Raw genomic sequence first — 13,773 nt, 5'->3', positions numbered from 1 at the left:
GTTAATATTATGTTTAGAGCTAATCTGTTGTTCCTGGTCCACCTTCCTCTTCTTTAAAATGTGCCTGTTGGGCTGTTCTTCGAGACAGCTTAACTCCGTTTATTCTGATATTCAAAAGGCGCAACATGGGCACTCAATAAATCTGTATTTATTTCAAATGTATTTTCAATCATAGGCCCGGAATTAATGTACGAAACATCGTATACAACAAAAAACAAAATCAATAAGTTGGATCAATCACAATATTCGCATCATTAAACTTAATTAATTAGAAACTATTGGAAATATGCATATGAAATTTTAAAGTTATTTTTGAAGGTATAGTCTATTGAAATATGTAAAAAAACTTTTCACAAGAGATATGCCTCTTAAATTTGACTTGGTGTATATTCAGAAGAAACTAAAAAAGAACTATTTAGATTTTCTTCATTATTGAATGTGTTCTACCTGCTCTCAAATTTTTATGTAAATATAATTTAATATTTTTGTAGACAATGGCACGTAAACTTATTCTAATAGTTGCAGTTGAGTTGTAAACTTCATCAACATTTGTAAAAACATAATTTCCAAAGGACACTCAAATGATAAGTTCAGTTTCACACCTTATATTTCTGTTTAGAACCTAAAACTATAGACAGAACTACAATAAAATCACTAGAATCCAATTCACACTTTATTAGGTCTTATATGTGAACATGTTAAATAACAAAAAAAGATTATTCTAAAGCTTAGAATCTTAGTTTAGAGAAGAACCACTTGTTCTTGCCTTCCTTGTATCTTTCTTCGAATTTAACTCTGGTTTGGAACCTGATCTTCTTGCGCTTCATGGGGTCTTTCAAGTCTTTTGTTGTCACTTTCAAGTCACTGGTCAAATCTACCAAGTAACGGGTGGGCAACAAATGGTTGTAGTTAAGAACCTAAAATTTACATTACTTTATGATTTAAAGCCACTTAATAATAAAATATGTATGTTACCTTGACAAAAGGCTTGATCTTGGACCTTTTGTGCATTTTGCCTTTACCCATGCGTTTGTGGATGTTCCTTGGGTACCTGTCAATGCCAGCTACAAGAGCGTGTCCGTATTGTTTGTCGGAGGTGCCGTCGTCAAAGTTTTTGATGATTACGGCTTTCCTGCCGGCGTATCGGCCCCCAAGGACCAACACGACTTTGTTTTGTTTCATAATCTTACCCATTTTAGCCTGGAAACAAAATTTTACTGGTTAATTTATTGCGTTTTTTTTTCTATTGGCAAGTTTCTAAACCTTTCAGTATGTAATACAAAACATGTCCCCTTAACCTTAAAATGTGGTAAATTTATAATTTCCTTACCACTTAATAATAAGTTGCGAGTCTAGACAGATTTTAAATGGTACCTAAGAACAGCTAAACTAATACAGAAAATGTTTATTTTTGAAGTCGTTTATAAAATAAGACTACAAAACATGTCGACATAACCAACAAATCTGACAGTGACAACTTTTAACTTATTTTAATAAAATTCGTTACTAATTACATAAAATACATATAAAATTAACTGAAACAAAGTTTAAACAATCGAAAAATCCATGAAAACGTTTAGAAACTTACTTTATTTCGTAGATGTTTTAAGATGTTGAAAAAATACTTACGGGTTTTATTTGCTACCTAAACTGAAAGACTGAAGAAAGAGCCGCTAGTTGGCGCGCTACGTAAACACAATTATCCCGCGAAATTCGAACGATTTAAAATAATGTATAGTGAAAATATGATACATTTATATCTTGTGACTCCGTGATAAAATATAATAAATTATGGTGCATAACAAAATTTAAAATATAAATTCTGAATTGATTGGAATATTAGGTAAAACAAAAACTTATGAAACTTGACTAATTAATTAAAACAAATTAAATTAAATGTATGACAAATTAATATTTTTGGTGTTATCTGTTTTATCCAAAATAATTGTTAGACTGTAGTTAAATTTTAAATATTAATCTGAATTTAAAATTGGAAAAGATCATTAAAAATTCTCTCTGCAAATAATTGTCAAATCTATAAAATTGTGTAAAAAGGTATTGATGATATATTTAGGAGCTAGGAAGAAATATTTATACTGCTTTTTCAGAGTATTTGGATCTTTAGCAATGAAGGAAAAAGGAGTTAGTTTTCGAATTTTTCCACGGTGCCATTTCATTGAACGTGTCATTTAAAACCCCAACCAAACAATTATGAAATCAACTTAATTAATTGTAACAATTAGAGTAACCAAAGGAACTCAACATTTATACTGATTCTTCCATTCATTACTGCATTCGAATCTCCTATAAATCTAACAAACAACAAGTGATTCTTTCGCACTTTTTCATCCTGCTTTTTCATTGAATGCACCACTTAAAAATCCAACCAATTTAACCAAAGCAGGAGAGGGGCAGGCAAATCGAAGCCAGCAGTGTGCGCTATGCTGTCCCATACCTATACCTGCCACTACACAAGTTAAAAGGTATCAACACTTAATAAGTTATTCCGCGAGTTCCTCATCGACAAAATCGTAAATAAATGCGCGAAGACGGCCTCATGTCTTTTAGTCGTTGGTGAAGAAGCCTTTTCGAATTGTGTTGATGTAGGGAATAAATTGTTCAAGTGTCTCTGATTTTTTTTTATTTGTAAAAACATACATGTACTAGCGGATTAACAAAAATGGTAAGCACGATATTATAATTATTTGTTTTTGCAGTGTATTTTAAAACTTGCAAAATTTTTATTGTGCTAATAATTGTGTTTATTGAGGATTTAAGGAATTTGTTATGTTCTCACACGGTAAACTTCATTGAACTCAGTGAGTTGGAAACAATTGTAAAGCACCTTGATATGCATTTATTTGGGTATTCCCCAGATTTTCTCTGTAATTTATGACAACTTTAACTTGATGTAAATTTTCGTTTTGTTTTAATTTTGATTCTTAAACAACGTATGTTTTTAATAAACAGGAGGTTTAGGTATTTATAGAAATAAATTAAAATAGAACTTAAATGTTGAAATTTTTATTCATCAGAATATACTTAATTGAAAATAAACCTTTTAAATTATATATTAACTTTTTAGAAATTAATTAATTAATTTTTGTGTATAAAAATAGCAATTTTTTGACAAGATCAACTTAATATAAATTTTCCTAATTTGTTTTTAATTATGAAATAATATTTGATTGATAATGTATGCATTAAAAATATATTTTTAATGTAATAAAAAGTTGTTTTAAAATTTATTCTTATTATTATATAAAAAATACTGATATAAAATCATGAATAGTTTTGACAAAATTTACTTGATATAAATTTTCGTTTGATTTACTATATTTTTAATTTACAATCTTGTCCATCAATGTCTAATTTTTTAATTTCAATTCCTTGAAATTTATTTTTAATCATTAAAAAATCTAATTTTTCAACTACTAGCAAATAATATATTTAATTGAAAATAAGGTTTACAAACTTGGCCTTGATTTTTTATAAATATGAAATAGTTTTCTATATTAATAAATAAAGGTTTAAAAATAATTATTTAGAAAATATACATATAAAACCACAAAAAGTACATATTTTGAATGTAATAAATTAAATTAATTTCTAGAAATCTATTTTTAATCATTAAAAAAATCTAGTTTTTCAGTTCCTAGTAAAGAATATACTTAATTGAAAATAAAGCTTGACAATATTTTTTTATAAATATTAATATATATATATATATATATATATATATATATAGACAACAGAACATGTTTTGAAGATAATAGTCAAAGTGGTCAATGTCTTGAAATCTATTTTTAATCATTAAAAAAAATCTTGTTTTTCAACTACTAGTAACAAGAATAATGCTTTTAAACTTGTCATTGATTTATTATAAATAAGGCATATTACTCCTATAATTTAAAAATATTCATATAAGAACTTAAAATATATTTTTAAGTATTTTTTAAAATATGTCTAAAAATAGTTTCTTAATAATTTATACAAAAAAATATAATTTTTCTTTAATATTGTCAAACTAATTACAAAATTGATTTCTAGGTAAAATTGATAAAGCAAATTAAAAACCACTTTTTATAAATCAACTGTTTATTTATAAAACAAAACAATACAAAACGGTACAAGCAATAAGTGGTAAAATTTTCCGACAAGACACAATTAAAATATTATTTGTGATTAAACAAATTGCCTTGGGCTAATTTTTAACTTGTTCCAATTGTCATTAAACAATTAGATTGTTACTTTGTTTTCGGAAACACATAAAAATATTCCTTTATCCTATTATCTGGTAAAGTACCTACAAGCACTTGTTACGAACCACTTTTGAAACCGATTGTCGCAATCCGCTTTATCTATTTCTTGAATTTAAATATTTATTTACAATTTTTCATTACGAACTCGTAACCGCCGTTCCAATTACGTCGAGGACATTTGATCCAATCAACGCACATTACATCAAGCATCGTAAAATCATTTTTAAATATCAGTTGCCAACAGCTCATTATAGGAATTCACTTGGTCTCTTTAGGTCATTGTCGGTCAGGTGCGTGTAACAATCCTTTTTTAAAACAGGATCTGTTACACAATCAAATGTTATTGGCGAACGACGCCTCGCATATTAATGGCCGATGACTTGAATCGTTTCCTGTGCCAAAACGTAATTATTAAAAAGTAATTAATCACCGTGAAAAAATTGGGCTACGTTTAGAGAAAGTTTTCGCCGAAAATTTGAGGTGTTCGTCGACAGCGCATTCACCACTTTTACAACTTTTTTTATAATTTTATAACACCTTACTTCCTACAATCACTTTTAACTATTAACTATAATTAACAATTACCTTGCCCATAGAATACTGGGAACTTCAAGGTAAATACGTATACATGTGTAAAATATTTTAGTTTACCATGTAAAACTGTGCAACAACAAAACTGAAATTGATTGTAGAATATCGGACTTGAAAAATGTGGGGCACAAGCGTTTAACCTTGAATCATCGCCCCCTTGAAAACCACATAAATATTTACAATTTGAATGTGATTGACCCTTGAAGATATTCGCAACAACTGGTTTGGCCCGTCCCGAAACAGTGCGAGTTGAAAAAAGTGAAAAGAATTCACCTAGTCGAACTATCGGAACCGCTGTTCACCCAGATTAGAGCGTTGCAGAATGGTTACAACATAAATTTCTAATTATTCGTCAATAATTGTGTATCGCAATTGAGATACAGTAATGGGAGATGAGTTATTGTGTGTAATGTGAATTGTAATGAGCGAGATTATTAATAATTGCATAAAACTTTTAGAAGTGGACATTTTAGATATGAGACATTACGAAACGTTTGCGATAATTAAACCGATTAAGATTTTTTATTAATCTTTAATATTATTAAACGATAAACGGTAGTTTTCGTGATTCATTCGAATACGATTAAAAATCGGCAGTAAGTTGATCGATCATCATGTAATGTGCATAAATAATTGAAAGTGGTAAAATTCCATAAATATGTCTTAATTGGTTTCATCACTTCGTGGAAATAAAACATGTGTGAAATTTTCTCGAGCCGAAAGTTGAAACTGTTTCAACATTGGACCAATCGTTGCAATTTATGAAATTTTAATGTAGTAGATTGTGGTTGGAAGTGAAAGCAAAATTTGTATTTTTATGTTTTGTGAAATGAAATGCTTTAAAATTCTTAAAATAATAGAATTAAAATAAATTAATTAAAATTATTAAAATTGAGTAAAATAAAATTTAAAATTAATATATATATATATATATATATATATATATATATATATATATATATATATAAAACCAAAATTAATAAAAATTAAAATTAATATTATTCAAATCAAATTAATAAAAATGAAAATTAATAAATCAAATTTAAATGTAAACTAAAATTATTAAAATTTAAATTAAATTAATATTTAAAAATTAAAATAATTTTATAAAAATTAAATTCATTAAAATTCAAATTAAATTAAAACTAAAATTAATAAAATAATTAAAATAATTAACTAAAATATTAAATTATAATATTATGGAATATAATAGAAAACGTTATTCTTATTTTTCACTATAGATGTTTAAAAATTGAACATTGGTACATATGAGGTAATTCCAGATATAAATAAATAAAACCGTTAATTTAATTTATGTACATTTTTAAGAAAATAATAACATTTGTTTTGTTAATAAACTAGGTAACAAAAAAAAAAAATAATAAAAATTTAAGTTGTTTAAAAATAACTATAAAAATATAAACATATTTTATAAGTACTTAAGTTGTTATTATGTGCATATAGTAAATAAACAGTCTATCATTTGTACTATGTATTTGTTTAGTCTGGATCATTTTAACTATATATCTATATTTTTTATAAAAATAACTCCTCTGTTAAATTTTCTAGCTTTTCTAATTATTAGAATTCAAGTAAGTTAAATTATAGATATTTAAAATAAGTTTTCTGTTATATAAGGAAAATTATCGTTTTAAATAATTTGCGGTTATACTTAATCACAATTGATTTGAAAAACAACACGATTTATTAATATGAATAAATTAGCGACCACTAATTAACCTTATGTTATTTTTGTTGTGGGTGTTGTATCAACATATTTTAACAATAAAATAAAATTTGCGAAGAATACGATGGTATAAAAATGTCTTATCCAAATATTGAACTGTGTCAAGTACAATTTTACAAGGTAGTCACTAAAGAACAAGACACTTTTTGAATAACAAATTATGCTGCATTAAATAATAATTTTAAAAGTGTGTTTATAAATGTCAATATATTTTTTTTAATATAGAAAAGCAAATTAAAACACGTTTAATACATCACTGTACTATTATATTACAACAATATAGTAATAACTATTTTGACAGCACGTGTAGAATTGTACATTTTTATATTGTTATCTCTCACTATTACATATTGGAACTAACTATTACATATATTAAGTTAATCAGTGCGGAAAATCTGCAGGTCTACTTGACTCTAACAATAGGATTTTAAAATTACGAGATAATTGTCGTCAAGTATCGATCACACTGGGAATGTGATTGTTAAAAGATCATTGAATATTAATGTCAGCTCTTTTAGGTTTTACCCGATGCATAACGAACCTTACTTTCGTTTTACACGTTATTAATATTGGAATTGCTTTCGATATCTTAATTTATTCTTGCACTTTCAAGGAGGATTTTTATTTTGCTGTACATTTGTCTTTATATACTTTTTTAAAATATTTCAATTCGTCAACCAGAATTCCCCGTGTGTATTGCCTAATAATCTTGATAAATAAATTAAACTTTGACTGCCCCACTTGAAAGTTGAATAATGACGTTAATTGATTGTGATACCAACTTTATATTCAAATTAAAAGTAAATATTTAAATTGTAGTGAACCACCAGAATGTGTTCATTGTTTTATACAAATTATTTTTTTATAACCATAAATAAATAATAAATATACACATAATGTTCAACAAATAAAGATGGAACGTTTCATTAAAAATATAGTTTTAAATTATACGAATAATTAGCCTGTCTGCTCAACTTTTATATTCCAAGAATTGTTGGTCATTTAACAATATATTAAGTGTTAAGTAATTACAACTGATAGCATGGTTATTGACAGTAATTAATAAACTCAATTAAAAAATTATCTATGTATGTTCTATCTGTCAATCTTCGATACAAATCTTGTAGTAATCTGATTGGCTGAAAGTAAAATGTAATGATTAAATTAAAATTATATTATAAACTTAATCGAACAGTCAGTTTTCCTTTTTATTCGTTTGATAAAACACCTATGTGTTAGTTGTTAAATTGGTGGTCTACAATCTAATTTCGCCAGAGAATGGTACAGGTAAGGGAACTATTTTTTTGTATTTTTTATTATTTATTAGTAAATTTTGTGTGCACGATATCTTTTCCTTCAACTCATGCATTCTTTTTAATTAATTTTAAATGTATTACTATTTGCTAAATTTACAAGCAAAAACTATAATTTTGTCAATATTAATATTAATGGAATAATATAGTACATAATCTATAGATGACAATGTAATAATATTTTAATAATTACTTTTATTAATATTTAATAAAATATTAGATATTATAAAATTTGTTAAATTTAATTGATATAATATATGACAAATAACGTAATACTAATATTAATTAATATTTAATAATATATTATTATTATTATTGTATAATATTATATTACTCTTAAAAGTAATCTGGATTTTAGAATATTGTGCTTTTTTCATAATTCTGTATATACATACATTTGAAGCTTATTTTAACATAAATGTCTACAAATAATTAATTTAAAATACAACAAAAATTTATAAAAAAATTTGTGTACAAAATAAAATTAATAATGATTTGAAATTAAAATGTTTAGAAATCATCATATAATTACAGGAACAATTATTATAATTAAAATAAAAAATATAAGAAGGGTAGCATGATCTTTAGGTTGGAATAAATTACGAGATTGTACAGTTTTGAAATACATTAAAAATGATAAATTAAAAAAAATAATAAGAATGTTACAATAGATGTTAAGATACAGAACATCATCACAATAAAAAATAAATCTGATTAGTTGAATGTGAAATAATTAATTATATTATCTTTAAGTAATTTTAAATATATTATTTATTTCAAAATTAATGGAATAATACAATGCAATTAACAGATTATAATATTATTTTTATTAATATTTAATAAAATATTGATTCAGATAATCGTACAATTTATTAATTTTTAATTGATAAAATATCTGACACAATTAATTAGGTAATAATTATTTTAACCAAAATTTAATAAACTATATAATCATAATTTTATTAAAAGTAGTTTATTTTTAAAATTTATTCCATAATTCTATAGAACGAATATACAGTTGAAGCTATAACAAAAATTTATGAAAAAAAATTGTATGAAAATTCCAAATAAAATTGATAATGATTTGGATTAAAATTTTCGACATTTTCAGAGGTGATGTGAAAAATTAAAAAATATATTTGATACAATTAAAATAAATAAGGTTAGAAATTTTAGGTGGAACAAATTAATGATATTGTACAGAGAAATGCCTTTTTCATTCAAAATGAACCACGACTAACAATGAAAGATAAAATTTAAACACCGTTATAATTTAATCTTTACATATTCTAGCAAATTTTATCTGTGCATATTTATATTTTAAAGAAATTAAGTAAATTTGCAATGAATCATTGCTTTAAATTGGAAATCAGTAAAAATATCAAATATTATTCTTATTATTATGAATATTAAAAGTAAAAAAGTCACTTGTTGGAAAAGATTGCACAACATAAAATGGTAATAAACTTAAATATTATCACTAAAACAGTAAAATATACAATTTTACTTAAAAGCATTTATGAATATTTAAATGTCAAGGTTTTACCTTATATGTATCACGTTTCAAATAAAACACTATGATAATATATATTAAATGAGTATATTAATATAATACTAATAAATAGTATTTTACAAATTTATACAAATTAGGATTTAAGGATAACATGTTAAATTTCCTTAGAAAAATTAGTTTTAAGCCTGTAAAAAACAAAACACTCAAAACAAACCACTTTAGTCCTAATACAATTGTCTACAATATCTAATGAATCAAGATATTGATCTAAACGTACTTAGATATCGATAATTCTCATGACACACACACACACAATTTCTGAAAATTGCGTAAAAATAAATACAAAAACAAAAGTTGTAAATAAGTGACAACTAATAAACAACACAGCCTTCCCCTTTAGATAATTACTACACAAAAATATAAATAACAGAGTTTAATATGAAAATTAAAACTAAATTTTTGATTTCAGTTGTCAAAATTCTTTCAAGCGCTCACGAGGAGGAAGCAAACGGACGACACCGAAGAAAGCAAACTAGACCGATGTCTCTCCCTTCTGGATCTCACGGCGTTGGGAGTCGGCGGAACTTTAGGTCTAGGGGTGTACGTTCTGGCCGGTGCGGTGGCTAAAACTGTTGCAGGTCCGGCAGTTTGCATTTCGTTTCTCATTGCCGCCATCGCTTCAGCTGTAGCTGGTAAGTCTTATCAGTTTATCTGATTCAGGTCTAGACAATTCATTGTTTTCTAAATTCCTAATAATTGTACCTACACATATTTGTTTACAATTTACGTGTGTAGCTACGCCTGTTTGTTTATTCGCATCACAAATCGTTCAGTTCCACCAGACCGACAATGGGACCGCTGGATTTCATCAGGAAATTGGTGTAATTTTGGGCAAAATGAAAAAAAGCACATATGTTATTGTAAATTACAATAATCATGCACAATTATGGCTTCTATAGCCTTGGATTTTTTACACTGTTCGAAAGCATATTTGTTTGTCATTAACAGAAGAATAATTTGGCAAGCCATTTATTAGTTTTATCCGCATAAGAAAAAATGTTTACGTAATAATATAAGGAACAGTAGAAGTAATTTTAATTTTATAAGAAGTTATTCCCCGGAAATAGTTATGTAATTCTTAATGAATTGTTAATACTTAATTAATATGTGCATATTTTAAATTGTATGTCTAATAAGTTGCATTAACTTTTTAGACTTTTTATTTCTAAAATATATATGATTTGATATTATTTAATGTGCTATAAGAAATAGAAAATAATTTGAAACATCTAATTCGTCATCAAATTTTTTTAATGAGCTTTGATAGACACTAAACCGTTAAATTACTAAACATTAAACTATTTATTTTTAACGGTTGTTCAAATTAAAAGATATTATTTTTTCCAGTTTTGATACAAAATAGGATTGACGTCATTGTATTAAAATTTATATATTTTCTGATTGATTGAGAATGAATTAACTCTAATTTGAAAATAATTGACGTGTTATTGTTAATTATGACAGACCATTATAATCATTTTGTTTGTGTACACGAATTTCTAAACAATATTAATCATCAACTGTTATAGTACACCATTTATTAAAAATTAAAAAAAAAACATTTTTTAAAGGTGTTTGTTACGCCGAATTTGCTGCCAGAGTACCTAAAGCCGGTTCGGCCTATGTCTACAGTTACGTGAGTGTAGGAGAATTCATTGCGTACATTATAGGATGGAATCTGATTTTAGAATATATAATAGGTAAGTAAAAAACCACAAATAAGCTGCTTCTAATAAAAGCAGATACTTGTTTATTTGTTTCAAAACATCTTCATACGTTATCTTAGATAAGATTTTTAAAAAAATACAACAACAGAGAATTGGATGTATGTTAAGTACATACAGGATTTTTTTTTGTTTAGGTACAGCCAGTGTGGCACGAGGATTAAGCAATTACATCGATGCATTGGCCGATCACAAAATCAGGGAAGCATTTAGGGATTGGATGCCGATGGATGTTAGCTTCCTCTCTGAGTATCCTGATTTTTTATCGTTTATCCTGGTCATGCTCCTCACAGGTAAATTTATCTCAAATAAAGAGTACCATAAGAATGTTCTAAAAAACTGGTTTTAAGAGTCAAGGTATTATTTATAAATTTGTTTATTTATGGCATTCTTACACACACAAACTAAAAACTAAAATTAATACTGATTATTTGAGGAATTTGTCGTCTAAAGTATCTAATTGATAATGATTATTCTAATTTTCGCAATCTTAGAGGAATTCAAAAGGTAAATAATATTCCCATAAAATAAATTACTTGTACAATTAAATAAATTGATTCTATAATCATGTTCACTTTAATAACTTGAAGTACCTGTTTACAAAATATTGTTATTAATACATCAAGGAAACATTTCATAAATATGTTAACGTTTTATTTATTTTGTTGCAATTTTAGTCAATATGGATCATTTTCTATTTAGCTTACTTCAATAAGAAATGTTTGAAGTGTGACTTTAAAAATATAATACATTTGTATTCCAATTCTTGTCAAATGACTATAGGCAACCTAAGATACACCACCAGCATTGAGCTTTACTATAAATATGTCATTAATTTTCTTGTATCTTTTAGTAATTTTGTCGGCCGGAGTGCGTGAATCTTCCATCCTGAACAACATCTTCACTGTCCTAAACTTAATAACAGTCGGTATTGTCTTAGTCTCTGGATCCTTGAAAGGTAAATCATCAAACTGCGCCATCAAACATGTATTAATCAAATAAAATTACAGCCGATACATACAACTGGAACATCCCCAAAAAAAACATTCCTAAAGAATTCAAAGATGCGGCAGGTGAAGGAGGTTTCATGCCATTCGGAATATCGGGCGTGATGGAAGGCGCCGCCAAATGTTTCTACGGTTTCGTCGGGTTCGATGCCGTCGCCACGACCGGCGAGGAAGCCAAGAATCCCCAAAGAAACATCCCCCTTGCCATTGTCATCTCGTTGGCCGTCATTTTTGCAGCATATTTTGGCATTTCTACTGTCCTCACCCTCATGTTGCCTTATTACGAGCAGGACAAAGATGCGCCGTTCCCTTACGTATTTGACAACGTCGGTTGGCATACCATTAAGTGGATTGTTACGTCTGGAGCTGTTTTCGCCTTGTGCACAAGCATGTTGGGAGCCATGTTCCCCTTGCCCCGTGTCATCTACGCCATGGCCAAGGACGGCGTCATCTTCAAGAAGCTGGCGAAGATCCACGACAGGACGCAAACTCCGTTGGTCGCCACCTTATTGTCCGGCTTATTTTCAGGAGCGATGGCTGCACTATTCAACTTGGAACAATTGATTGATATGATGTCTATTGGAACACTGTTAGCTTACACTATTGTTGCAGTCTGTGTTTTAATTTTGAGGTATAATTTACTACAGGTGCTAAACATTTTAGTCTACTACATTAACTGTTTAGGTATCAACCAGATGAAGCCAAAAACTATCCAGGTTTAGAGAGCAAAGATAGTGCGTTGTCTATTAGAACACTGTTCAATCTCAATTGGAATAAATACCCGAATTCAACCACTTCGTACATTACCAACTGGACCATTGGAATTTTCAGTAATACCTCTCAAAAGTTTCCTATTGCAGAAATTATTAATTAATCATTTCAGGCATATTCACAGGCATTGTTTGCGCAATGCTGATAAACCTCCTGGATGAGATCAAGGAAGATTGGTATGTTTTGTTGTTGTTCATCATTGCCATCATTGGAATGCTAGTGTGTCTTTTAATCATCGTACGACAACCTGTTGAAGATACAGAACTGTCATTCAAGGTAATGCTCCAAAACATACGATCGTTTAAACATTTAAAATTATGGTTCATTAGGTTCCATTGGTGCCATTTATTCCTTGCCTGAGCGTCTTCTTCAACCTGTACTTGATGTTGGAGTTGGACGCACAAACCTGGATCAGATTTATTGCCTGGTTAATTATAGGTAAGGTTTCCTATTGAAGAAATGACTTCCAGGTGGTCTATGACGAATGATTTCAGGTTTTGCAATTTACTTCTTGTACGGAATGAGGAATAGTGAGGAGGGACACAGAATTCCAAAAGCAAAGGCAGTAAAATCAAAATCTCCAGAGAAAGAAGTCACGAAGTTTTAGATAATTGTAGTAATTTATTTTTAATTGTACAACCGTAAGTCGACTATAATTTTACGTATTGACCTCATGTGATAAGTTTTATATTTAATACTATATTTTATACAATATTTATATTTTTAAGAATGTTGAAATAAATTATATTACGATTTTTGACATAAACTGACATTTTATTTATATT

The 13,773-nt window shown here is 27.4% G+C and overlaps 2 protein-coding genes across 2 annotated transcripts; one reads left to right on the top strand and one right to left on the bottom strand.

Moving 5' to 3' along the window:
* Positions 1-660: 660 nt before the first annotated feature.
* Positions 661-1,753, bottom strand: LOC109595629 (60S ribosomal protein L27). Its single transcript, XM_020011038.2, has 3 exons — positions 1,630-1,753; positions 976-1,200; positions 661-917 (listed from the first exon to the last, which is right to left on the bottom strand). Exons 2-3 carry the CDS (start codon positions 1,192-1,194, stop codon positions 729-731), a joined length of 408 nt encoding a protein of 135 aa, XP_019866597.1. The 5' UTR covers positions 1,195-1,200; positions 1,630-1,753; the 3' UTR covers positions 661-728.
* Positions 1,754-2,387: 634 nt separating this feature from the next.
* LOC109595619 (high affinity cationic amino acid transporter 1-like) lies at positions 2,388-13,758 on the top strand. The gene is made up of 10 exons (XM_020011025.2): positions 2,388-2,683; positions 9,896-10,118; positions 11,058-11,186; positions 11,348-11,503; positions 12,064-12,168; positions 12,221-12,848; positions 12,902-13,047; positions 13,101-13,264; positions 13,318-13,426; positions 13,483-13,758. Exons 1-10 carry the CDS (start codon positions 2,681-2,683, stop codon positions 13,593-13,595), a joined length of 1,776 nt encoding a protein of 591 aa, XP_019866584.1. The 5' UTR covers positions 2,388-2,680; the 3' UTR covers positions 13,596-13,758.
* The last annotated feature ends 15 nt before the right edge of the window (positions 13,759-13,773 follow it).

The sequence above is a fragment of the Aethina tumida genome, chromosome 5, assembly GCF_024364675.1.
Source record: "Aethina tumida isolate Nest 87 chromosome 5, icAetTumi1.1, whole genome shotgun sequence".
In the NCBI taxonomy this organism is placed as follows: domain Eukaryota; kingdom Metazoa; phylum Arthropoda; class Insecta; order Coleoptera; family Nitidulidae; genus Aethina; species Aethina tumida.
Note: the sequence above shows the minus strand (reverse complement) of the source record. Positions and strands in the feature narration are given on the sequence as shown.